Source organism: Cavia porcellus, unplaced genomic scaffold, assembly GCF_034190915.1.
Source record: "Cavia porcellus strain 051 isolate PalLab524CR breed Dunkin Hartley unplaced genomic scaffold, mCavPor4.1 scaffold_7, whole genome shotgun sequence".
In the NCBI taxonomy this organism is placed as follows: Eukaryota; Metazoa; Chordata; class Mammalia; order Rodentia; family Caviidae; genus Cavia; species Cavia porcellus.
The window spans coordinates 7712617-7739835 of NW_026947490.1; the positions used below are offsets into that span (position 1 = coordinate 7712617).

Genomic DNA, 27219 nt, shown 5'->3' on the forward strand with positions numbered 1-27219 from the left:
CTCTAAGTGGGTTTAATATTGAATGATGCAATTTATTATGATATCATTTATTAAATTTTTTTAACTATATAAATCTCCTGTCTTTAGTGGTTATACACTTTTGTAATTTGAATGAAACACTTTTTCATAAAAACTTAAACAAATTAGGCCCAATGAAATAAAAGATCCAATTAAGAAGCAGACAAGTAAATGAATAGACATTTATCAAAGAAATACAAATGATAAACATGAAAAAATGTTCAACTCTCTGGAAATTAAAAAATGCAAATTAGAGCAATCCTAAGATTTCATCTTACACCAGAAAGTTTGTCAATCATCAAGAAATCAAAGAATAACAAATGCTGGTGAGACTGTGGGGAAAAAGGAATCCTCCTAATTTATTGATGGGAATGCAACCTACCACTATAGAAATATTTTGAAAATCAGTTTGGAGATCTCTAAAGAATTAAAACTAGAAATTCTATTTGACATAGCTATTTCCTTTCTAGATATTTTCCCAAAAGAGGTAAAGATATCATTCTAAATCAATACACATATATCCACATTTATAGCAGCACAATTCATAGTAGCCAGCTCTGGAAACAGTCTGTGTACCCTGGAAGCAGACGAATGGATAAAGAGGATGTGACATCTATGCATAATGGAATACTAGCTGAATATAAAGAGGGATAAATTTAAGAGTTTTATAGGAAAATAGACACACCTGAAAAATACAGTGTTATGTGAAATAAGCCAGGCACAAAATCTGAAATATCTCATTCAAGGAAAGCAATGTATAAAAAAGGAACAAAATGACAATTGATAGAAGGGAATAAGGAGGCACATGTTTTGCAAATGGCAAAGAGTTTAAGAAGATGATGGCAAGGGGGGAAGGGGAAGAAAGAATTGTACTGTGTTATGTGCATGCAGTCCTCCATAAGATGAATGTAAACTTCATGGACTGCAAGCCTGTACTAATACACAAAAAAGGCACACTGTTCAAGACCAGGATATTCATGGTAACTCAGTTCATCTTCAAGTACTGGTGTGAGATCTTGTTACTCTCCCCTTGTCAGTGCCGGCCTTTCCCTTGCCTGTTGAGCAGCTCTGTAGGAGGAGTGTGATGTGGCAGAGAACACTCCCGAAACCCTAGCCCTGCACCAGCCTGGTGGGCTGATTTACTTGAGTCAGTGTTGCTTCTTACGGGATAACTTGCCTTTTCTGTGAAGTCTGACCTTTTTTATCAGCATAATTTTACTCAATATCTCTTTATACAACGAATATTCTACTTTAGTAGTTATTTTCCTTGCCTACATTTCAAAGATCCAGCAATTAGAAAAAAGATTATTTTATTAAAAAAAAACATCACAGGTTGTTTGAGCGAAAACTGTATTTTCTACTGGCTACTAAATACCTTTCTCTTTTTAATTAATTTTACTGATGTATTTCAGGTATACTTATAGGGAATTTGTACCCATACATGATATAATGTGATTCCCCTACTCTCTCTTCAATCCCTTTCCACCTCCTTACCTACAAAAGTTTTACTTCCATTTTCTTTCTTTTCTTGTCTTTTTTTCACTTTTACCTTCCTTTACTATCTGGATTTCTTTATGAATTGTACTTACATGTGTATGTGTCTTCCAAGCTACCTCCCAAGATGGTCCACCATAGATAGTGCTAGGACAGTAACAGGAATGTAGTAAAGAAAATGAGACAGTATGTGCATATTTAACTTATCATCTAAACATCTGTGGAACTTTCTCAGCCTGTGTCACTGAACTTTTATAAACTTTTGTCATTTCTCCAAGTGCTATTCTATTGTGATTACTGTGGGTTGGTAATATATTTTGAATTGTGATTCATCTTAGCTTTGATGTGTTTTCTACAGATTGTTTTAGCCTTTAAGTTCTTTTGAGATTTGTATAACATATAATATTATCTTTCCATATTTTTTGTAAAGTGTATCACTAAGAATGCCATTTTTGTAAGAATTGTATTGAATCTATAAGTAGTGTTTAATAGTATTGACATTTTAGTAATATTAATTTTCCTAACACATGAATGTAGGATTTTTCCCCTTCATCTGTAACTCCTTTAATTTTTTCCTTCAACAGTATCTATAGTTTCATACCTTTGGTTAAGTTCATTCCTTAATATTTTATACTTGCTATTATTATGAATGGGACTGTTTATGTCCTTCTTGTCTTAGTTACTTTTCTCATTACTGGGAGAGAAAACTTGAAACCAACAATTTAAAAGATGAAAGGTTTTTTATACTTTTTATGATTTTAAAATTTCATTTACAATAATTTTAAGAGTAACAAATGAAATGCTGTATAAAAAAAAGAGGAAAGGTTTATTTCAGCTCATGCTTATAGGGAAGGCAGTGCATAATTTGCTGGCTCCAAGGCAGGGCAGCAGAGGTACCTGGCAAAGGAGAAACAGTCCATGTGGGGGACGCAAGGAGAAGCAGGCAGCACCAGAAACAGGCAACAGCAGCAAGAAGCCTGCCTGTCCTCTTTATTAGAAACACTCTACAAACCTTTTGGGTTTTTTTTCTTCAGAAAATATATTCAGCCACAACCAAAGCCATACTAATTCCAGTCAGTGGACTTATTTAGTACAATGCAACTTTTAACCCCAGTATCACACAACCTAGATCCAGTCAGCTCTGAAAAGTCCCACTTCTGAACGCATGAGGCTTTGAGGGGACATCTAAATACAAATCATAACACTTCCTTTTCATACAGTTTGCTTTTAATACACAAATATGGCAATAGTTTATGTATTTTCATCTTATATCATGATGCTTTACCTGTTTGTTTCAACAGCTTTTGATTCTGCTTTTTGAATATTTCCATATATGTGATTATATGTTAGGTACAGGGTATAATTTTTCTCTTCTTTTTTGCATATTTTTTATTTTCCTTGCTTAGTGGTTAGGACTAGAATTTATAGTTTTATGTTTAACAGAAATTGGCAGGTTTCCTCATGAGATCTTAGAGGAAAAGATACTATTTTTTCTTAAATGGATATGATGTAATACATGGAATCTTCTTAAAAGGCCTTTAGTGCATTAGTGTAAGTTCTTTCCATATCTAGATTTTTAGTGTTCAGTTTGTTGAAAAGTTATTTTAGCATCTATTGAGATGGTCATATCTTTTATGTTGCACAGTATTGATCAAGATATAATATATTCATTTACTTGCCATGCAGTAGTGAGGATAGTACTAACTGACCTGTTATCCCCTAGATGCCGTTGAATGGTTTTGGTGAGCACCCTGTCTAAGTGAGAGCTTTCTTTCTTGTTCCAAGGGGTGATGTTGGATTTTACAGTCACGTGAGACACTCAGGAGATATTCAGGGTTGGGTCAGCTGAGCTGTTGGAAGTAATCACATCCACTGCATAGGACTCAAAAACTGCAATAGCTCGGGACATCTCTGTATAATGGGATTGTGTGTGAAAGAAGGCAGAATGCAAGGTGGACTATTTCTCTGAGCCAGAGCAGTGCTACAGATTCCCCTCAAACTTGTCAAGGCCAGTGAGCCCTGCAGATTTCTCCAAAAGCAAGATATTAAAGTCTACAAGGTGTTAGGGCCACTTCTTAGAGTCCCTGGTCACTCTTTCTGTGCCATGAAGTGTTGCTCTTGGCTCAGGTTGATCTTCCCTGGTAAGATGAGGGAGTACTTGCTGTGGACTTAGTAACTTTCTTTATAAAAACTTTGTGCACCTTTATCATCTGCAACTCTCTTGCCAAATTTCCCCTGCACCCTCTGATACTCTAGGCATTTGTAGACAACTTTTATTTATTTTTGGTCCTTTGCTTGTGGAGGGAATTATGCCAGACACCTCTAGCCAGCCATCTTGCTTGCATCACTTTCTATGATCAATTTCTATTCTATTTGTTATTATTTCTTTTCTGAAAATTTTTGCTCAGTTTATTGTTTTGTAAACTTTTTTTCCTGTAGAACTGCAGATGGAATATAGGCTTGCTTGCACATAAGGAAAGGGGGTTATCATTGCTTCATATCACCTCCTGTTTAGATTATTAAAATGCCTTTAGATATAATTTAATATGTATATTTGTCACATTTATTCTTTTAATTATTGGCATTTATTACTGTGAATTATTACTGATGTTGTTGTACAGTATAAGTCTTGGCATGGTGTACTTTTGTTTTGACTTGCCTCAAGATACTGTTTTTTTTTTTTTTGTGGTACCGGGTATTCAATACATGATCTCACTCTTGCCAGGTGGACCCCATGCCACTGAGCTATACCCCCAGTTTTGAAGAAGTGTTTGGAATACACTTTTGATTTTTGTTTTGATCTAGTCATCATTTGTAAGTATGTTGTTAAATACGTGTGTGAGTTTTTCCATTTTCTTGCTATTACTGAGTTCCAGTTTCATTCCACCATGTTATAAAGTTCAAACCACTTTCATTTCCTGGTGCATGTTTAGTATTGATTTTTGAATGTAACATGTGTTTTATCCTGGAAAGCGTTTCAAGTGTGCTGAGCACCAGGAAGCCCTACAAATAATCCTAAGTCCTATTTGGCTTATAATGTTGTCCAAGTCAGCTGTTCTATATTTTATTTTCTGTCAGGATTCTACCCAATTTCTGTCAGGAGTTGACATAATTGGAGTTTCCTATCAGTATATTTCTATCATTTTCTTTTTTTAGATGTGTCATTACTTGCTTCATGTAATTAGGTGCTCTGATGTACTTTATGTAGATATTTATTATTGTTGAGTCATCCTACTCAATTGACCATTAATCATAAATAATGATCTCATTTTCATGGAGACAGTTATGACTGAATCTCTCTTTTAAGTGCAGTGATCTTTGGTCTTTTGGGTATCATTTCAATAGAATAACTTTTTCCATTTTTTTACTTTTGACCTGTGCCTGTCCTGAAATCTACAGTGAGTGTCTTGTTGATAGCATATTTCTGGAACTTCCATATTAATTTTTTTTTATTCTAAGCAACCCCTTGTGTTTTTTGAGCAAAAAGTTTTGTCAATTACATGTAAGAATTATTGGCAGTAGAAAACTTACTATTTTGTTACTCTTTTCTTTCTGTTTTCATTGTCTTTTTTTCTCTTGATGTCTTCATGTTGTTTGTTAGTTACATTGTATAGGTTTGCTTTGATTCTCTCTGGATTTTGTGTAGTTTTTCTTTGAGATTATCATAAAATTTGTGAAAATATTGGGTAGATTTTAGTGGTTATTTTAGTTTGGTAACAAACTTCTATGGCATTGATAAATCTCTATAGATTTTCTCCTCTTTATCCAGGTCTTGTGTTCTTAAGGTCAAAATATTCTTCTTTATATAATATATGCAAATGTGTGTTTGTATATATATGATATATAATTGTGTGTGTAATTATCCTCCATACATTTTATTTAACCTTATAATATCAAGGACTAAATAATTAACGGACAGCCACTGTAAATTATTTTGTATTTGTTTATATATTTAACTGTACTAGGGAAATCTATGCTTTCATGTTGATCCTTAGGAATTTTCTTTTCCATTTTAAAGAAATGTCCTACATATTTCTTGGAGACATGTCTAGTGATGACAGACATTTCAATTTTTGTTTGCTCTGGAACAGAAAATGCATAGATGTCATTCTTTGGGATCATTATTGGGATCAGTCATATTTGGTTTCCCTTTGATGGTATCATACTCTGTATTGCCCATGTACCTGAAGCATTACATTGATATTTGCAAACTTGAATAAGCAGTTTCTATTTCCAGACTTCAGGTATTTATTTCCATGGGTGAGTCTATAGGTGTTTGTTCAGTAGGTGTCTAGTAACTTTAGGGAAATGTGGGAGAGTTCATTTTAGAAGTGTCCAGCGGAGCAGGGCTGCTTAGGAGCACAGTGCTACATTATCTGTTACATAGACACACGATTTAATAGTTACCTATAGAGTAAGTATAATGCAGAAATATTTCTTCATGTAAGATTTATTTTATACAGGGTGTACTCACTAGTTTGGCTACTGGGAAGACCTGGGAATAACAACGTGTCAGTAACAATAAGCATATTTACTTCTCTTATTTCATTTTTAAAAATTATTGTCTCCAGGAAATCAAATTCTTTTGAAAAGTTAAATAATATTCACATTGAAGAAATAACACTTTTGTGCCAAAAGAACATCTCAAAAAGTGAGAAGATATTGTGCACTTGAAAAGGAACAAATAATCTAGTTTTATGTTTCCTACTGGTCAAATCTGCCACTGTTTGAGTTTTAAATACTGATGGGATCTTATTCAGTAAAATCATAACCCATGTCATGAAATATGAATCTACTCATATTTATCATTGTTTTCACAGAATATATAATTAAATTCAAAAGAAGGATGCTTGTCCTACATGTGAAATATCAACTAATGAATACAAAAGGGATGAGACACTGATAAAAGCCAACATTTGACAGATACCACGGTAATAAACTGTTCAAGAGAGTTTGCTAGATGCTATAACTTGTCGATGGATACTTTATGGAAAAGGGAATATTTGCATAGTCACAAAATAATTCATTGAAAATGCCTATTAATCATAAAGCAGTGAAATATACTTTACAGTGGACAAAAATGGAAGCTCCTATAATCGATGATGGTTAACATTTTAGTAATGTAATAAATCATGATTATGTACTGTCTTAGTAATGAGAAAAACACAGCATCATTACTTGAAAGTTCTTGCAAAAAATGCAAAAACTAAATTTAGCCATGATTAAAAAGTAAGAAAACCCACACCAAGAGACAGTTTTCAAAATTCTATTAGTCTATTTCCTCAAAAAATGTCAAGTGTAGAAAGCTCAGACAGTTTCAAGAACTGTGCAAGATTAAAGGAGAGTAGTTGAGGTAATAACTAATTCCATTGCATGTATAGTTCTTGTGGTATCTTTACACTACAATGGATAATCTCGTGATGTTAGTGCAACTGGATGTAGGCTGGTGATTAGATGTAGTAATCTGTCAGTCTCTTTCTTGATCTTATGGATTGTTTCATGGTTGGGGAGGAAGTTGGACTTCACAGAATTTAGGAAATGATGCACCTTCATTTACAGTATTCTGGAAAATGATGATGCATCACATCTACAAATTACTCTCGCATGGTTTGGGAAATAAAATGGTATAGTGCAATATTTTTCAACTTTTCTATGGGTTTAAAATTATTTTAAAATGAAAAACCTTTCGGCAGTGATCAAAATGGAAGACAAAACAAAAATTTCATGTAGTTATTTCAACAGAAGTAATTTAATAAAACTGAAAATAAATTTAAAGTAAAAAGTAATAGCATACTTAAAAACATAAAGTTTGTATTCTGATATAAAGTATGAGTATCAATATAATACTAAACATATTTTTAGTTTATTAAATACATTTTGGTAAAAACTGACAGGCTCCAAGGCAGAGTGGCACACAGCTGATAAGGAACAGTTCACAGCATCAGAAAACAGCCAAAACAATGAAAGAGAGAAAGAGAGAGAAGAGAAAAAAGACAGACACAGAGGGAGAGACAGAGATAGAGACAGGGAAAGAGGGAGGGAAAGAAGAAGAAGAATAAAAAGAAAGTAAGGAAAGAAAGACAAGGAGAAGGAGAAAGAGAAGGAGGACAGACAGGAAGGAGAGACTTTATCCCTTATGTTGTACAAGGCACTCCCACTCATAGTCCCAGCATTGCACCATGAATCAGTTTTAAACTCCAGATTGAGCTGTCTCTGAAAAGCCTGCACCCATGACTGTATGAGGCTTTAGGTGCACATCTAGACACCAACAATAACAGTGACCTTACAAGTTTTATAGTAAGGTCAAAGACAATGATGTGTTCAGACAGTGTTCAGGAAGGGTAAAGTTACTTACATTTCTGATGCCAATTAATCATGCAGGGAGGAAAAGTGATGTTTCTTCATCTTATTAATTCATTTTCTTAATATTCTCAAGGTGTTGAATGCATGTTGAACAATTTGATAAGTGGTAGATATTGTGAATTTTGTAAAATCATTAACACAACATAAAACATCATGAGGAAAATGTAGAAAAGAATGCTTCCAGACAATGCTGTCAATGTGACGTGTGATTTAATCATCATTTTTAATAATGTATAATTTTCATATTTCTTAGATTTTTCACATCATGATCATAACATTTTTAATTTTGAATGTGCTGGCTGACATATCTTGGAAGAAAAATGATAATCACTTGCTTTAGAAATCTTTTAGAATTTCTTAATTCATAGAATGAAATGAAATATTTATAATAAAAAATACTTTTCTGCAGGAACTTGAAGGCAGATTTTGAAGCATTTTCCCAAGAACAAGAATACAAACAAATTAGTTAAAAAAGGGCAATAATCTGAACAGAAAAGAATATTATAAATAGTAAGTGAGTGGATGAAAAGACAGAGATGAAAAACAATCGCAATACTGTTTTTCCTGGTGGTAGTGCAAAACAGTACAGCTATTTTGAAGAATGCAGTGGTTTTACACAAAAGTAAACATATTTTGCAATCTGGCAACTGTTTTCTTACTATTTACCAAAAGAACTTGAAAATGTATGTCCATATGAAATCCTGTACCTGGAGATTTACAGAAAATATTCATAATTGCTAAAATTGCAGCAAAGTACCATGTTCTACATTTAGTTCTTAGCGCTGAACAGAAATTAACTATCAAGGTAAGAAAAGTCATAGAAGACATCTGAATGCATGTTGGTATGTTAAAGAAGCCAGTCCAAAAAAAATCACATACATGTGAAGCTAACTGTATAACATCTGAAAATGATAAAGCTAGCCATTCACATGCTTAAGGGTTGACCATAAGTTTTAGGCAAAGAAAAAAATTAATAACTGAAGAAAGGAACGATTTTAGGATAATGAAAAAAGTATACTTCATGATACTGTAACACTGTGGATATATTATTATGTAATTTCTGCTCAATATTACATGCAACAGAATGCAAACTCTACACTTCAGCTAATCAAAATATATCACTACTGGCTCATAAGGCAATAAATATCCCACAGTAATGTCAATACAACAGAAAACGGAAGTGGAAAATATACGGGAATTCTCTTTTCTCTCTGCTCACATCTTCTGGATACTTGAAACTAAAAAGTACTGTGCACTTTTTTTCAAGAGTAATTTGTGATCAGAATTCTGGTAAGTTGTTAAGCTGTTCTCGGATGAAGGCATGTCTTGTCTGTCAGATCATATTTTCATGGTACTTAAAAAAAAACATGTTCTTGTATACCATATCACATAAAAGTGTACAAACATCTTAATACTAGGACATGGTGAATTTTCAGCTATAAAATACTTCTTAATCAGAGTTTGATCCACAAAGCACATGGCACTCACACCTCTGATTACTACTTTTGTGGTATAAATAACAAAACCTTAAGGTCTTATGCGTTAAGAGTTTGACTCCCAAAATAGTGATGTTCAGAGGTGGAGTCAAAAGAGACAACTGGATTAATGGATTGAAATGGTGAGACAAGAATAAATTCTTACTCTTTTGAATTGTGCGTGTCAATATTTTATGCCAGTGACAGAAATGAGTAATATCTTCCATTACAGCTGTTTCCATTTAGTAGTAGCCCCTAAGTAAAAATTTTTCTGATTTTGAAGATTGAGGATCTTTGAAGATCTTTGAAGATTGTAGTCAATCTTTGAAGATCGATTGCTTTTGCTGATTTTTGAAATTAACACAAATAGATACACACATATAAGCTTCTTTTGGTCCATGTTTTAAAGGTTCATAAATTTTACTATGTGTCTCTTCTGCTGTACATAATTTCATTTGAAAGCATCAGAAAATTTATTTACCTATTTTATTCTTGCAGATCATTTTCATTTCTGATTTTTAATGATTATGAATACTGAGCTTACAATTTTACATTTCCTGGAGTGCAAATGTAGGTGTCTAAAGTAGTCATTGCTATAAAAATATTGCATTTAAAGGTTGATGTCCTAGAAACTGAGAATAAAAGGATAGTTTTCAGAGACCATAGAACAGACAGCAGGAAGAAGTATGCTATTCTACGGTAGGATGACTATAGGTAACAACAATGCACTATACTATAGTGTTTCAAAAAAGCTAGAAAAAGAATTTCCTCTTAAATAAAAAAAAAAAAAAAGAAAATGTTTTCCCATAACAAAGCATGTTTGATGAGTGAGATATGTTTAAACTGATTTAAACCTTATGCAAAGTCTACAGATATCAAAACATCACGTTACCCCATTAATATGTATATTTTTATGCTAGTTTCAGCTAAAAATAAATTTAATTATAAAATGACTCCTCAAATCTCCATTGATGAATAGCATTAATTTTTTATGCATTTTTGGACTGCCTAGGATTAGATCAACATAACCTGGCTTTTGCTAAATTGTAGAACTCAACTTTTTTTACAAGTGACTCCTATCCTCCTTAGGGTGGGAGTTCAGTGTGGAATGTGGGAGGCCAGTGTGGGGGTTGTCTATGTAATACATGATAAAACAACAGAGAAATCACAGATGAGCCGGCAAATATTTCAAATTATGCCATCCCTTGTGTTAATAGCTGAATCTAGGATGTTCCACACATCATTGTGCCTCACTGTTCTGCTAGGCAGTGGGGCCTGCCGGAAGACTTGTGTCCCTCCCAGCGTGCTTGGGGAGGAAGTGTGTCCTTCCCTGGCTCTCCTTCCCTGTGTTCGGCTGCCACTAGCTGAGCAGCGTTTTGCTTGCCTCAGCCCTTGCCCTTCCACCATTGCGCCCTCTTACTCACGGTCAGCTGAGTACAGACTGAATCCTCTGACCTGTGACAGGACTGAAGCTCCACTCCACTGTGTGTGTGGAGGGTTTTGTCCAACAATGAGAAGGCTTACGACTCAAGCCGCAGGCTGCTCCCAGGAACCTGAGACTCTCACATACACTCTGATGCCAGGAAGCTAAGAAGTACTGATCTTGGTAGTCTTGTTTAAAGGGAAAGAAAATAAAATCCTTCCCGCAAAGTGAGAGAACAAAGCATCTTTTCTGTTGAAAAGCATCCTTTTTGCTGAAATACACACACCATTGTCCACTATTTGTTTTGGTAACTAATATTGTACATTCACACCCGTTCGTTCGTACATGGGCAGTGGCTGGTTTGACAGAAAAATGGAAGAAATGGGTGCTGAGTCAGATGAGAAGACCTCAAAAATCCAAAATGCATTTTTAAAATTAGGTTTACTGGTATAATTTGAACATACATAATGATCATATTCATCCTAGGGAACTTGTAAGTATAAATGACGCGTCCTGATCCCTGACTCCTCTTTTGCTCCCCAATTCCCTTTCCTCCCTTCACCCTCTGTTTTCTTCCTTATTTTTCTTTTCCCTTCCCTCACACTTCATAGTTCCCTTTCTTTTAGAATAATTTCCCATTTCACATTATTTATTGCACACTTTGGTCTTTATCTACATTTTTTTGTTTCTCACACAAGTGAAACAGTTTACATATGTGTGACCAGTTTATTTCATTTAAGGTTATGGTTTGAAGGTGAATCAATTTATCTAGAAATAGCTCGTTTATCCTTGTTTATGGTTGAGTAGTACTCCATTCTACATTTAAATAATCTTTTTAAAATCCATTCGTCAGTTGATGAGCATTTGGATTGTTCTCAAGATTTACCTATTAAAAACTGTGCTGCTATAAACATGGGTGTGTATGTATCTATGTGATATGAAGCTTTTCATTCTTCTGATAGATACCAGAAAGGAAGTAGTTCAGTCAAATGATTCCTCTAATTCTAGGAATCACTACAACAATTTCTACAGTGGTTGTAGCAGTCTACATTCCAACCGACAGTGGAGAAGGGCTCCTTTTCCTCACACTCCTGCCAGCATTTGTTATTGGTTGATTTCTGGATCAGAGCCATTCTTTCTGAGTAAAGTGCAATCTCAGCATTGTATTAATTTGCATCTCTCAAATGACTAGTGATGTTGAATTTTTAAAAATATATTTATTTGCCATTTGTTGAGTCTCTAGCTCTGTGCACAATGTTTGCTTTCCCTGGTCTGATGATTACAAGAACAGGCATTTTATTGGGTTATATGCCTAGAATTAGTAATGTTATTGATGAATCTATTGTTTTTGTTGTTGCTGTTTTTGTTTTTTTGAAGCGGGTTCTCACTTTGCAGTTTAGGCTAGTCTTGAGTCACTTTGCAGCTCAGGCTGATCTCGAATGTGTACAATCTTCCTGTCACCGCCTCCTGCTGAGTGCTGGACTACAGATACGTGCCCCCATGCCTGGCCTGGCCTCCATTGGTTTTACTCATCACTTTATTTCCAGCTTTAATAACTGAATTTCTACATTGTAGGGCTTTTTCAGTTTCATTGATTTATTACTGTGTATTGCCATATATACTGCTCTTTCTTTTTACTAAGTTTAAAACTTTAGATTTAGATTCTTATGTATGTAGTTTTTATGATACTTTTGTTATATAACTCATTTTCTGTATATTAGAACCCAAAAAGTAAATTTCATTATGTGTACAATTAAAATTAATTTTAAATTATATTTTTATACTTTTAAATAATATTTTCTGAACATACATGTTTTTGTCTCAATTGGTTTCCTTCTGCCTAAATAAATATAATAGCATAGTAGCATAATTTAAAGATATACATTCTGTTTGTCTAGAAGTTTTATCTTTATATTCTTTAAGAATGAGGTCCTACATTTTGTTACTATGTCTATTTGATAGTATAATATGGAAATTTGTCACTGAGTGAAATTCTAGACTGATGTTTATTCATAATCTGTATATAACATATCACATTCATAATGTGACATATAACATATCACATTTTCTGCCGGCCCCATTTGCTTTTATGCAGGAGTTGGAGCATCGACCTCTTTGTTTCAATTTGTAGGTAGCATATTTGTTAACCCACGCAGTAATTCTCTGACTTAAGAGTGTGAAAGGCAGATTTGTTCCTAAATCTGAAAAAGTGAGTCTTACAGACCTTTGACACAAATACACCCACAGTGTACATTTCTTTGCACTTTCTCGAGGTGCCCTTCAAGCGCCACTGCTGTTCCTCTGCTTGTGACCCCTGCGCTCTGACTGAGCACGGTTCCTCTGTGCACTATCGCACCACACAGTAAGCACACGGCAGCACAGTGCTGACAGTGCTGGCAGACACATGAGCTACGTCCGGGGTTTGCTTTCCTCTACAGATGTTCATAACGCCGGGTCCATTTGTATCAGGGAAAGTTTGCAGCTTGGATGTCTCCAAGACAGGCACCTACTGTAGAAATGCAGATTTGCATGGCCTGTGGGCAAGAATTTACACCTTTACCCTTTCCGCTGTTTAGATGCCCAATTCCCACAAAAGAGACTCCTCTCGCCTCCACCTGTCCTCCTAAGTTCCTTTATCTTTCGCTCTTTCCTTCCCATGAGACCGCACTACACACTTGTGACTAATCATTGACAGTCGTACACATGTATAAGCAAAATTTGCCATGCAGTTGAACAGTAAAAAAGTAAAATTTATGATGAAATAGTTTATTAAGTAGTACATCTTATACAAAACTTGAGAATAAGTTTCATCACATTTGACAACCTATAAAAATAATAGAAGAGTTTTCTATGAACTATCACATAATCCAATTAATATTTGTGAAACAAAATGACATGCTGAATCTTACTTTTTAGTTTTTATTTATTTGATGTTTTTGAAGCCGTTTGATAGTTTTTCATGGAAAACATTGGACTCTAGCAAAACAAGTTATGATTAATAGGCTAAGAAACAGCAGCAATTCCTCAGTAGAAGCCATAGGACCAGTATCTTCTACTGCACAGGGGACAGTAACAGTCATAACCACAGCTGCCATAGCCCAGGCCACCACAGCCACAGCCCAGGCCACCACAGCCACAGCCCAGGCCACCACAGCCACAGCCCAGGCCACCACAGCCATCGCCCAGGCCACCACAGTAGCTGCTGTAGTAGCACATGGTGTCAGGAGTGGGCTGTTCAGTTGAGGATCTGGAAGTAGGCACTGTGTGTCTAGATGTCTCTGCCTGCCTAGCGCCTTTTATAACTTTTGGTGGTGGGTGGAGAAACCACAGAAACTGTAGCATCCTATCATCTCACTAATGAGCTTCAGACAACGTCATCCATGTATTTATTCATTGAGAAAACAAACCTTTCAGAGTTGAGATAGTTTTGCTCTTAAGATTCCATCCTGTAATTATGGGCCTGTAAAATGAAACTCTTGTTCTATTTACAAAGGTCTGGTTCTTTCCATCTTTAGCGCATCTTGTACACAGAACCTGAGTGATTACGTGTCATGTTGCACATCATTTTTAATTTTTATTTTTATCTCTTCTTCCCTTTCTCTTCTCCCTCCCCCTTATTTCTTAACTCTGGCTCATGAGGAATAAACTAGCTATTGATTATCATTACTAGCTTTGTGGCTGTTTGCAGTTAAATGTGTACGGAGTGGATATTTAATGGGAATTTATTCCTTGATAAATGACTTCAAAATTTGTATAAATGGACATTTTATGAATAGAAACTTTGTGTGTTTATGATTCTTTTTGTCACCTATACAAATGTTTTATAGATGTAATTGTGAAACACACCATGGTAAATTGAATTCTGCATCCTCAACCTTTACTTATTTTTTTTTAAATCAAGGTTCACTTTTGAATGTGGCCAAGCCAAGGGCAGAGGTATAGAAACACATTTTCTGCACAGACAGATTAGAATAATTGACATTGGTAACCATACTAAAGGAGCAGGAAATACCTAATGCTGTGGTAATAGTTAAGGGATAATGCATACCTAATGCGGTATGATATCCTAACTTATATTCTTTTCCAGTTTTCTTTGATAAATGGCATTTTGTAGGAAAACATTCATAACCATTTGCTTGTACAGTGTCTGGGCTCCTTTGACACGACAATATCAGAATTGATGTTGAGACACTGATCTACAAAATTCAAAATATGGACTGTTATGGCACATTTATTCTGATTGGCTATTTCTTGTTCACAGTGAGTGCTCTCTCATGACTGATATGAAGGAAGGGTCTTATTGGTTGGATAAATGCCTAGAATCAGTAGTTCTGGAGCATAGACGAGACATATGACTTTCTCAAAATTCAGCTTATTAATTCAAATTGTTCCAGTATCCACTTAATTTGTATCTGTCTTTTCTAGCTTCACTGACTTATGACACCATGTGTTGCAGTATGTGATTCTTCTTTTTTAGGAAGCTTAATGCCTTTAAGCTATTTTTGTGAACATTATTCTTTTTCATGTTCTTATCATGTCATTTTCTGCATAGAAAAATTTCGAGAGATTATTATCATATGTGCATGGTAAACATTTCTTTTTTCAATTAGTTTCATTGATTTTTGAACACCTGTGTCTGATCCATTTTTCTTCTTCTGAAATGAAACGATCTTATCTTATTGTGAATAATTGAAAAAATACATTTCACTATTTTGCTTGTAAATTTAATTATTTTTGTTTTTAAGATAACGTGATATTATTATCACTACTTTTTACATGGACAATTTTAATTTTACAAATTTGTAGATTGATTGTTATTCCTCATTTGACCTTAATATATCATTATATTTTCTCCCAACTCTTGTCTCTTTGTATTTTTATTGTGATCCTTATTGTTTTTCTTTTTATGTGACATATTTATTTTATGTGCCTAAAAGAGATTTGGAGTTAATTTCAGTAACTGAGTTATACCTGCATGTTATTTTAATTGGCATTCTGAAGTTTGTTAGTGAATAGCTTTTAGAATTTTTGAATACATGTGTTTCCAACAATTTTGATAAAAATATACAATGTTGTCGGGGATTTAGCTCAGTGGCATAAGAGCCTGCCCTGCAAGTTCCAGACCCTGAGCTCCATCCCCGGTACCAAAAAAAATAAAATTAAAAAAATAAAAATAAAAAAGAGAGAAAGTCAGTAAAATATTTGATGTTTCCCTGCTCAGGAATGATTTGTTTTATTTTTCTTCCTCCATATGTGTAGGGCTAAAACAAGGCCAGCCCCGAAATTACAGAGCCCAAAACAAGCCAGATAAACAAGCTGTTCCAGCTCAAAGAAGGCAATGTTCCCAGGCCAGCCAGGCAAAGAAGCTGCTAGGTAGTGGTATTGAAATTGACCTCTTCCTCTTGAGGGTACAAATAAATTTGCTACCTTAGCCTTTCACCATGCCATTTTCATCTGGAAGCCAATGTACCATGAGGCAATGTAAATCTCTCTTCCTTTATGGTGAGAGTATTAGGGATTTTGTGCCACAATGAGAAAAGTGACTAAGAAAATACCTCTACTCAATCTCTATGGAGAGTATTCTTTTAAATATGAGAAACATGACTTAAACGTAGAGATCCCATTGAAGTAATCCACTAGGGTTGCAAATGACACTAAACATCCTGATAAGTTTAAATGATCTGATGTGAGTGCCGATGTCTCGGGACTGGAACTATTTCAAAAACAAAGATGAAGAGAATAAGAATACCAAAATCATAGCTGCTATGCAAAGACATGTATAAGAGTGTATGATTTGTGAGAAAGAGTTGATATTTTTGCTTTCAGTTAATACCGCAAATTACAGCAAAAAGCACTTTCATCTTTATTTCTCTGTCTTATTTCTTTTCTACTACAACACAGCAAATGTACAGATGTGACTGATTACCATAATTATACAAATATGTGAGCAAAACTCATAAAGCAATAATAAAGCAGTATCTATTGTGAAATTGATTTTATTTACTAATATACCAAATTATACCAAATATACCAATTTATACCAAAATTCAGAGAAAAATTGATTACATTTTACATAGAATTATTGAAATATAATACAGAAACTTTTCTGAAAATGATCCCATTATACAATTGATACTGATCAGTCAAAATGCCAAGTTGTATATTTTGTGTTTTAGATACTTTAGTATAAAATTAAGGATTTTTAAAAAGTTATCATTTGAAGAATATTGGAGGTAATTCCAGTAAAACAGGAAGCAAAAGAGCTGTGGAAACTCCTCAGGAGAGGCCATAGGACCAGTATCTTGTACAGCACAGGGGGCGGCAACAGCCATAACCATAGCCACCAGAGCCATAGCCACAGCCACAGCCCAGGCCGCCATAGTACCTGCTGCAGGAGCACATGGTGTCAGCAGTGGAATGTTCTGTTGAGGATCTGGAAGCAGGTGGCTTGTGTCTAGAAGTCCCTGTCTGCCTGGAACCTTTTATGCCTCCTTGGTGGTAGACAGGGAAAACCATAGGCAAGACAGTGTCACTCATATTATCTCACTAATCCACTTCAGACCATGTCATCCATAGCTTTTTTTTTTTTTATTGCAAAAACAGGCCCTCATAAGTGAGGTAATTTTGTTCCAATGTAAGCAATTCATGAACTAATTACAAGTCTTTTCAATCAAAATCTTCTTGTGTTTTCATGACTTCAGTTCATGCTATATTTAACTAATTGTGTACATATGATGTGAGTACATGCTATTTTGTAAAGTATTAAAATAGATTGCATAGGCTTTTTGTGGTCTGTTTCTTCCGTTCCTCCACAATGAATAGTTTTGTTTTGCTTTGTTCTCTTTTTCTCCCTCCTTCTCCAAGTCCTTCGAGAAATGTGATGTCAGTAGCAATTTATTTCTTGACTCTTGCTCATGATGAATGAACCGGTTTCTGCTAGATGCTGTTGCCAACTTCATGGCTAGTTGCTATCACATATCTACACAGTGAGCTTTTAGAATGAACTTATTCCTTAAGTGTGTGTTTTCAAGCTTTCCAGAAATAAGTATCTATTTTATGAACAGAAACTGTGTGTTCTATGATGATCTTTGTCATTCCATATAAACATAAAAAGCATAAATGTAATTGTGAAACACAGTATGTAAGTATAATAGTGAGATATTGTATCCTCAATCCTTACTTTTTAAAGTGGTGTTTACCTCCAACATTGCCAATCCCAATCCCAAAAGTCAAGGCATTGAAACACACTTTGCCCATAGTGAGCTCACTATAAGTGACACAGGGAAACACACTCAAAAAGGAAAGCACACATGTGGTTACTGATGGTGAGAGGAACAAAAGAATAATTCGGCTGTATTATTTCCTAATTCAGGGTTACATGAATTCTTGCCCATTTTTTGTTTTAGGAAATAATATTTTATGGGGAAGATTCACATCATTTTCTTTACCCAAGGTCTATGGCTGCTTTAACACCATAGTAATAGAACTGAGTGTGAGTCTCAAACAGTAAAGTCTCTAAAACCCAAAACATTGGCTTTATAATCCTGCACAGCTCTGAGTGCCTTACGCCACACTGTTCTGTAAGAACACTTGCATTGCTTAGGTGCACACACAGGATCATTTCTCCTGGGTTTTTCCCACTTTCCCCAAATCTGAAGTTTTATCACTCATTGTTCCGCTATCAAGGACTTTTGTATTTTCTGACTTTTCTGGGTTCACTGACTCATGACTGTCTGTTACAATTATACATTGTTATTCCTTGTTTCCTTAGTAATCTTAAAGCCTTAGAGCTATGTATTTTTGTACACAGAATTTTTCACTCTTGAAATGCATCTTATTTTCTGCATATTAAAAGCTCAAGAGGGATTATAATTGTCAAGTGAACATTATTCATAATTTTTTCAATAGTTTTGAATGTCTATGTTTTTAATCTCCTTATTCATCATTATCAGATATTTGCAACTGTGGTTTGCTACGTGTGATGGGGAGTAGGCACCCAAAATTCTGCTGATTTTACTTCTGCTGAAAGAAATTTCAGTGCCACTTGCAATCAACAAAGTTGAAATTTCCATCAGCTTTTCCAAAATATTTCCATTTTCACATTTGCACCTTGAATCCTTACTTTTTCTATCTGTATTTTATTTCATTAAATGATGTCAACTGGCAGTTCCTGAGTGGAACCAGATCTCTTTTAGGATGGAGACACTTTTAATCTGGTGAAAATCTGCATTTGTGAACAAATACACCAGATTAACACCATTGTACTGGGAAAAATTAAAGCATAATGTTAATTTGTAAGCAGACATCTGATTTTTGAAAGGATTATTCTTGCTATGTGCAATAATGCCTTATTTTCTAAAGGGTTAGAATAAATTGGTATATTTTGAGCCACTATTGAGAGCCACATGTGTAAGCCAGAAAGTCACAATTATTACTGATGCTTAAAATCTAACATGTATTATGATGTAGGTCTGTTTTGTCCTCCAAACAATGAAGCACTGAGAGGCAGGAATTTTGAAATATGACAGTGCCATCCTCATTGGCGTTTACCCAGTGATGTTATAGTAGCGGAGTCGGTTCTTAGGAGATGAGGCCTGTAATGGGTTGATCACTGTATAGCCATCTCCTTTCGTGGTTCCTCTCTCCTTTGCTTCTGGAGTGCATGACATGAACAGGCTACTCTCTACACAAGGTTCTTACCATGCCGTTTCTGCCTGGGAGCCAGCCAAGGGTGTATCACCACAAACTTCTCCTACTATGTTGTCCATATCAGGTCAAAGCTAAAAGGTACATGTCTAAGACATCACCAATAAACATCCTCTAAGAAGAATATTTTTTAAAATAAGAAGCATTTAAAAATAATAACTGATATAGATCAACATCTGGTATTTTTCTTTTCCTTTTATACCTTCAATTGCCCCTACCTTCCCTTTCCTATCTTAATAGCTTTCTCTCCCACAATACAACAAACACACACATGTGACAAATCCCACACAAACACCAAACTGTATGAGCGAAACTCACAATACAGCAGGCAGTAACAGCAGCAGTTATGGTGAAATAGTTTATTTAATAATAAATTTGTTTACACAACTTAAGGGTTTAATTGCATTACATTTTATATAGCATTATAAAAGTAATACTAAAACTGTGCTCTGACCTATGCCATTATTTAATTAATGGATGCCAATGGGTCAAAAAAACATGTTGCATATTTTTGATTTACTTATATTGTAGAATGTTGTTGGTTTTTTAAAGTTATTTAAAATTTATCATATGAAGAAAATTCCAGGAAGTCAGCAGGTTATAACCAGTAGCCGGGAAGCTATGGAACCTCCTCAGTAGAAGCCATAGGACCAGTATCTTCTACAGCATAGGGGGCAGCAACAGCCATAACCATAGCCACCATAGCCACCATAGCCACCATAGCCACAGCCACAGCCATAGCCACAGCCCAGGCCACCATAGTAGCTGCCGTAGTAGCACATGGTGTCAGGAGTGGACTGTTCTGCTGAGGATCTGGAAATAGGTATCTTGGTCTGGATGTTGATGTGTCAAGGGGCCTTTTATACCTCCTTGGGGGTGGGCTGGGAAACCACAAAAGTGTAACATCATATTACCTGACCAATGAGCTTCAGACAGTGTCATAAACATCTTTACTAATTGCAAAAACAAGGCCCTCATAACTGAAATCATTTTGTTCCCATGCCAGGAATCCACCATCCAATTATGGCCCTTAAAAAAAAGAAACTTACTCTCTGTTTACAAGCTTCTGGTTCATTCTATATTTGGTTAACTGTGCGCATATGACATGGTTACTAGTTACGGTACACATCTTGCAGACAGGCAGCCCATTTCTATTTTTGTGTGTTTCCATTCCTCCACTGGTACTCGTTTTTCCTGTCTTTTCCCTCCCTTCTTCCTTCCTTTCCTCCCTTCAGCCCTTCGCTTTCCTGCATCTGGTCCTTCCATTCTTCTTTCTTTATGCCTTACACTTTCAGAAACTCTTATCTCTAATGATTCTTACTCATAATAAATGAGCGAAGCATGGGCTATTATTGCTAACTCAGGGGTACATACTATCATATGTATGTGTAGTGGAAGTTTAATACGAAATTATTCCTTGAGTAAGTGATTTCAAGCTTCCAAAACATAAGTGACTATTTTATAGGTAGTAACTCTTATTCATATTGTTGTTATTATATTTTAATAGAGTGCTTTTGTCACTCCATTAAATGTACTGTAGATATAATCATGAAACTCCATAGTACAGTTGGATGCTCCATCCACCAGTTACTTTTTTTTTTTTTTAATCAGTGTTTACCTTTGAATAGGACAGGAGCACAGGTATTGCCCTGTTCACAGCGAGCTCAGAACAAGTGACATTATTACCCATACTTGTAGGAGAAGGAACATGTAGCACTGCACTAATAGTGAGAAAGGAAGGTTACACAAATGCCTTGTGTTGTTTTGGGGCATAGTGCTCTTTAGGAAAGCATCCATATCCATTCCTTTCCTTGCGGAACTGAGGTCTGTGGCTACTCTCACGCTGTAATGTAGAACTGAGTGCTGAGATACTGACAAGAAGCCTCCAAATTCCCCAATATTGCCTTTTTTAATTCTTATAAAAGACGGTACACATCCCTCTCCCTGATATGTAAGAACACTTACACTGCTTGTGTACACATCACTTTTCCAAAAGTTAACATTTTACCTCCAGTTTTTCCACTACCCACTCAACTTTTATATGTTCTGGCTTTCATAGATTCATTGACTTATGACAGCCTTTTGCAATATACTGTAATATCTCTTTATTCCTAAAGAGGTTAGTACCCTAAAGCTATGTATTTTGTGCATATTGCCTTAGATAGGCTCATGCATCTCATGAGCTTTATGTATCTTATGAATTCGATGTATATCATGTATCTCTTGTCATATATCTCTCTGTATATTAAAAGCTGAAAAGAAATTGTAATTGTTATAAGCACATGACTAACATTAATTTTCATTTTGATTTCATTACATTTAATTTACTTTTGCCTCAATCACTTCTCTTCTTCCTAATAAATCAATCATTTTTGATTTTCAAAACTCAAGGATGGATATAAATTTCTGCTGATTTTACTTCTTTCAACATCCCCTAGAATTGCCTGTCTCCTAGAATCAGGAATGTTGAAATTTAAACCTACTTTTTCAAAGTTTCTCCATCTTCCCCACACTGATCTTTTTAATCCTTGTAACTTCTGTAAGCATTTCATTGTGTTTGATGGCTCAGTTGGAGTTGCCCAAGTGAAACAATTTCATTTAGGTTGGTGAAGCTTTCAATTGGAAAAAAAATCAGCATTCATGAGTACATGCATTTAATAAGAGACTATGGTACTGTGCTAGCATAAATTTCATTATTTCTGCTGACATTTTCAGTATGATACCTTCTGTGATGGTTCAGGTCTGGAATGCACCCCCCTCCCCAAATACTCATGAACTGAGAGACTGGGCTTTTGAAGGGTGCCTAGATCATGGCAGTGCCTTACTCAGCATTGTATTCATCCACTAATGTTTCAGCCACTGTGTGTGTTGTTAGGAGGTGTGGGCTGGTCAGAGACTGGTCCCTGGGGTGTGACCAGGCAGGTGTATCTACTGCCTGTGCTCCACCTTACCTCTCTGCTTTATTTTTTTAAAAAGGGTCCGATTATGCTGTTTAGGCTGGTCTTAAACACACTGTGTAGCCCAGGTGGGCCTCAGACTGGAGATGATATTCCTGCCTCAGCTTCCCAAGTGCTGAGATTACAGACAAAGCAAAGAGAAATGTCTAAAACAGAACCTATAATCAATCTCTAGTCAGTACCTTTTTTAAAAAAATGAGAGAAATTTTCCTGATAGAGCTCTAGTGGACATAATCTAACCAATCATCACAAATTAAACAAAGTATAGAGATACAAACAATTTTAAATGAACATACATAGTATTGTAGAAAGGGTTGTTTAAAAATTAGATGAAATATAATTATGTTAAAATATAGACACAGTACATTAACAAGCAGAAATGGAGGTGGTAGTAAAAACAAATTTGTGAGATCTTTGAAAACAATTGATTTTTAACCTATTCTAGACCCCTAATTATCTCAAAAGAGCTTCCTAATTCACTTCTACCACAATCTCCCTCATTATCTACCTACTTTTCTCTGTCACCCGTAAAAAGTCATAGATGTATAAATAATAGCACACACACAAATATATAAGCAAAAAGCATAATAGAATAATAACAAACAAATATGCAGTTTATTTAATAATATATCTTTTATTTAAACATTGAGAATCAAATTTGGTCATGTTACATTACATTACAAAGATAATATAGAAACTTTTACACATACAGTCTTATCCAGTTGATAACCAATCAAATGGCATGTCACCAGGTTTTGTGTTTTTAGATAATTTAGCATATAGCTGCTGTTTGAAGAAATCTAAAAGTGTATCAACAGACTGTGAAGCTGTGGAAACGCCTCAGTAGAAGCCATAGGACCAGTATCTTCTGCAGCACAGGGGGCGGCAACAGCCGTAACCATAGCCACCACAGCCATAGCCACCATAGCCACCATAGCCGTAGCCACAGCCATAGCCACAGCCCAGGCCACCGTAGTAGTTGCTGTAGTAGTACATGGTGTCAGAGAGGACCTTTCTGTTGAGGATCTGGAAGTGGCTGTCTTGTGTCTGATGTCCCTGTCTGCAAGGGCCTTTTATACCTCTTGGTGGTGGGCGGGGAAAACCACAGGCAGCACAGAATCATAGCATCTCGCTAATGAGCTTCAGAGAGGGTCATGACTACATTTACTGATAAAACAATGTCCTCATAACTGAGATATTTATTCACCTATATCAGGAATTCATGGTCTAATTATGGGCCATAAAAATGAAATTCTTATTTTATTTTCAATGCTCTGGTTTGTTCTATTTTTAGTGAATTACGTACACATGGCCTGATTATATGGTATGATGCAAATCATGAAAATAAGCCTCTCATCTTAATTTTGTTTCATTTACATTCCTCTGCAGAAACAAGTTTTGCCTTACTTTTTTCCTCCTCCCTGTCTTCTTTCCTCTCTTCTTCCTTCCCTTTGTTCTCCTCCTCCACCATCTTCTTCCTCTTCTCCTCCTCCTTGATTTTCTTCATCATTTTCTCCTCCTCTTCTCTCTCTCTCTCTCTCTCTGTCCTCTCTGTCTTCCGCTTCCCATACATCACATCTTCTTCCAAGTCTTATTGTAAGCAAATTGTTCTTAACTTTTGCTCATATCAAATGAGATAGTTATTGGCTATTAATAATTGTCTTAATTACTTTTCTCATTTCTTAGACAAAATACCCAAAAATCAAGGTTCAATGGGGAAAGATTTGTTTAGCTCACAGTTATGGGGGTTTCAGTCTATTATCCACTGGCTCCCAGGCTGGGTGGTATATGACAGAGAGGCAACAGTTGTCCTGGCAGTGAAAGACAACAAAAGCATAAAGAGAGAGCCAGACAAACTTCTTTCTGTTTGTTATGTTGTATCCATTCTACCAAGGTCAGGACTGTGCCAGTGAGTAGACTGATCCAGCAATCACCTATGCAAACCCTAGCACCCTTAAAACACTTAATCCTAGCACTGCACTGAGAATCAACATGCACTCGAGATTCAGCCACCTCTGAAAAAGCCCTATGATTACATGAGGCTTTGGGGGAAATCTAGACACAAACCGCAACAATAGGAATTCCACGGGCAATTGCTATAATACATGTACATTTTACTGGACATTTAACTGGAGCTTACTCCAGGGGTAGATGACTTCAAACTTTCCAGAAAATGAATGTTCATTTCATGGGCAGAGACTCCATTCAGTGCTTCTATACCTCTATTTGCTGTCCCACACTGTAATGCAAGTGTGAAACCCTTCACAGTTACACAGGGCCCTCTTTCTGCAAGCCATTTTTATCTATTTTAAAATCAGGGTTTACCTTTGGCAAAGAGCATGGACATATACTCTGTCCACAGATCTCAGCAACAGAGACACACAAATTTGAAAAACCCTGCAACAATGAGAGGACAGAGAACAATTTCTGTTGTTTAATACCTTAATTTAGGTTATATACTCTTTTCCATTATTTGGTTCAGGAAATAATATTTTACAGAAAAACATTCACATCCATTTATTTAAATGTGGTATCAGGTTGTTTGGACATCTCAGTGGCAGAATTGAATTTTGAGACATGGACTGGACTACAAAATCCGAAAGACCATCTCATCTGGCGCCAAGCATTTGCCTTTCCCTGACCAATGCCTGCAAACAGTGACCCTGGCTGTGTATAACTCTTAAACCAGCATTGCTAGATCATAGAACAGATAGATATATTGCTTTGTCATAATACAGCATTTTTCCCCCTGTTGTTTCCCTTCCCACTAAACTTTGTAACTCTGCAGCTTTTTCAGCTTCACTGACTTAGGACATCTGTTTCAGTACATGTGATTCTTTCCCGGTAAGCTTAGGGCCTGAGAGCTGCATATTTGGGGGCACACTCTTTTATGATACTCTTTGTCATATTTCATATTTTCTTTATATTAAAGTATGAAAAGAAATTGTGGTTTTTAAGTGCATAAAAGTGACATTCATTTTTATTTTTAATTAATTTCACTATTTTTTGAGTGTCCATGTTTTTGCCTCAATTTCTTTACTTTCTCCTAATAAATCCTAAATAAATCTAATATTCCTTACTGTGGCTAACAGAAAATAAAGTTTTAGCTTTTTAATAACTTTTTAAATTTTATTTACTTGTAAGATAATTTATATTAATAATAGATTTTTATAAATTCATTATCTGGGTTATTTTGATTTTATGAATTCTAGACAGGTGGCTATTCATAATCCTTGCTTAATGTGCCATCATCTCTTCCTCTCTTTGGTTTCTATAGAGTTTTGTAAATAACATATTTGTTTTGTCTACCTAAATTACGATTTTGGATTTGGGTTTTATTTTTGCCAACTGAGTTATGCCTAAATGTGATTTTAATTGGTACACTGCCACTTGACAATGAACAGCTTTGACAATTTGTGGACTGATGCCTTTCAAAGGCTTTGAAATAGCATACAATATTTCACTATTCAAAGTGGTTTTATTTTCTTCCTCTGTTGAATTTCACATTGATTTGACACTCTATGAGATCTGACACATCTTTTGTGTCCTCTTCAGTTTTATATTCCAGTATTTCACATTATTTAAATTGGAGATATTTTATATTTCATTGAGTTCTTAACTATATATTGCTCACTTTTCTGAGAGCTAGATTTTAAGTTTGTTTCTGTGACATGTATACCTTTTGTATAGTTCCGCAAGATTTCAAAGTGTTAACATTTTTATTAACATTATTTAGAATTAAAATAGTGTAGTTATTTTCATGGTCGCTCCTTGCCTCTTAGAAAATGTAGAACTGAGTTGGGTTTGATGAGCTTTGCCTATAGTTTCAGTTACTCTGGAGATAGAAGTTTGGAAAACTTCTTGAGCTCAGAAATTTTAGTCCATCCCAAACAGAATAAAAAGATCCATTCTCTCGTATGTGTACCTTCCTTTTTGTCTTGGTCTACAGTATAAGAACCACAAACATTTGACTAATCAGTCAGAAATATATAAGTAATGTAATATAACTGAAAGCATTATTTGTGATGAAATAACATTTAAAAATATACACTTCATGAAAAAATTGAGAGTAAATATCATATTTACATAGCATTAAAATATAATAGAATTTTTTGCAAATTATTATATAGTACCATTGATACTGATAAAATGGCATGATTTTTATTTTTTGCATTTCTGTATATACTTGATGGTTTTGCAGGCATTTAGAAATTTATCATGTTTACAAATTGTACATAATTTCATTAAAAAGGGCTGTGTAGCTGTGGAAATTATTCAGTAGAAAAAATAGAACCAGGGGCTGGGAGTTTAGCAAAGTGCTTGCCTAGCAAGTGCAAGGTCACGAGCTTGATCCAGGTACGAAAGAAAGAAATCATAGGACCAGTGTCTTCTACAATACAGTGGGCACCAACAGCTCCCACTCCACAGTGTCCATAGCCATTGTGATAACTCCGACCCTGGAATAAAACCCAAAGAAGCAAGAAATTAAAATTTAGGGAGCAAAGGCTTTATTTTAGGTCAGGCCCGGTGACAGTCTCCAGGAGCCAATTTGGAGACTGTGCACCTGACAGCTGAAAGTCAGGGCTTTTATCTTGTAAGTCCACAAACAGCTGCTGGTCACACAGTGTAAGGAGGGGGGGATGGGTGTGGTGCACTACAAAACAGAAACACTGCAGTTACATGTCTTGGGAAGAGCAAGATCTGGTAAGGGTTGTGCTCACAAGCAAGTCTCCCTGCATACAAGCAAGTTTAGATAAGAAGAAATCCTGTTTTCCTCAGCAAA

At 35.4% G+C, this 27219-nt stretch overlaps 2 protein-coding genes across 2 annotated transcripts; both read right to left on the minus strand.

The window, feature by feature from the left end:
- Positions 1 to 19836: 19836 nt before the first annotated feature.
- On the minus strand, positions 19837 to 20297 carry LOC100724364 (keratin-associated protein 20-2-like). Its single transcript, XM_063252385.1, has one exon. The coding sequence runs from the start codon at positions 20259 to 20261 to the stop codon at positions 20112 to 20114; it is 150 nt and encodes a 49-aa protein (XP_063108455.1). The 5' UTR covers positions 20262 to 20297; the 3' UTR covers positions 19837 to 20111.
- Positions 20298 to 23062: 2765 nt separating this feature from the next.
- Positions 23063 to 23471, minus strand: LOC100723528 (keratin-associated protein 20-2-like). The gene has a single exon (XM_003467288.2). The coding sequence runs from the start codon at positions 23430 to 23432 to the stop codon at positions 23277 to 23279; it is 156 nt and encodes a 51-aa protein (XP_003467336.2). The 5' UTR covers positions 23433 to 23471; the 3' UTR covers positions 23063 to 23276.
- Positions 23472 to 27219: the final 3748 nt, after the last annotated feature.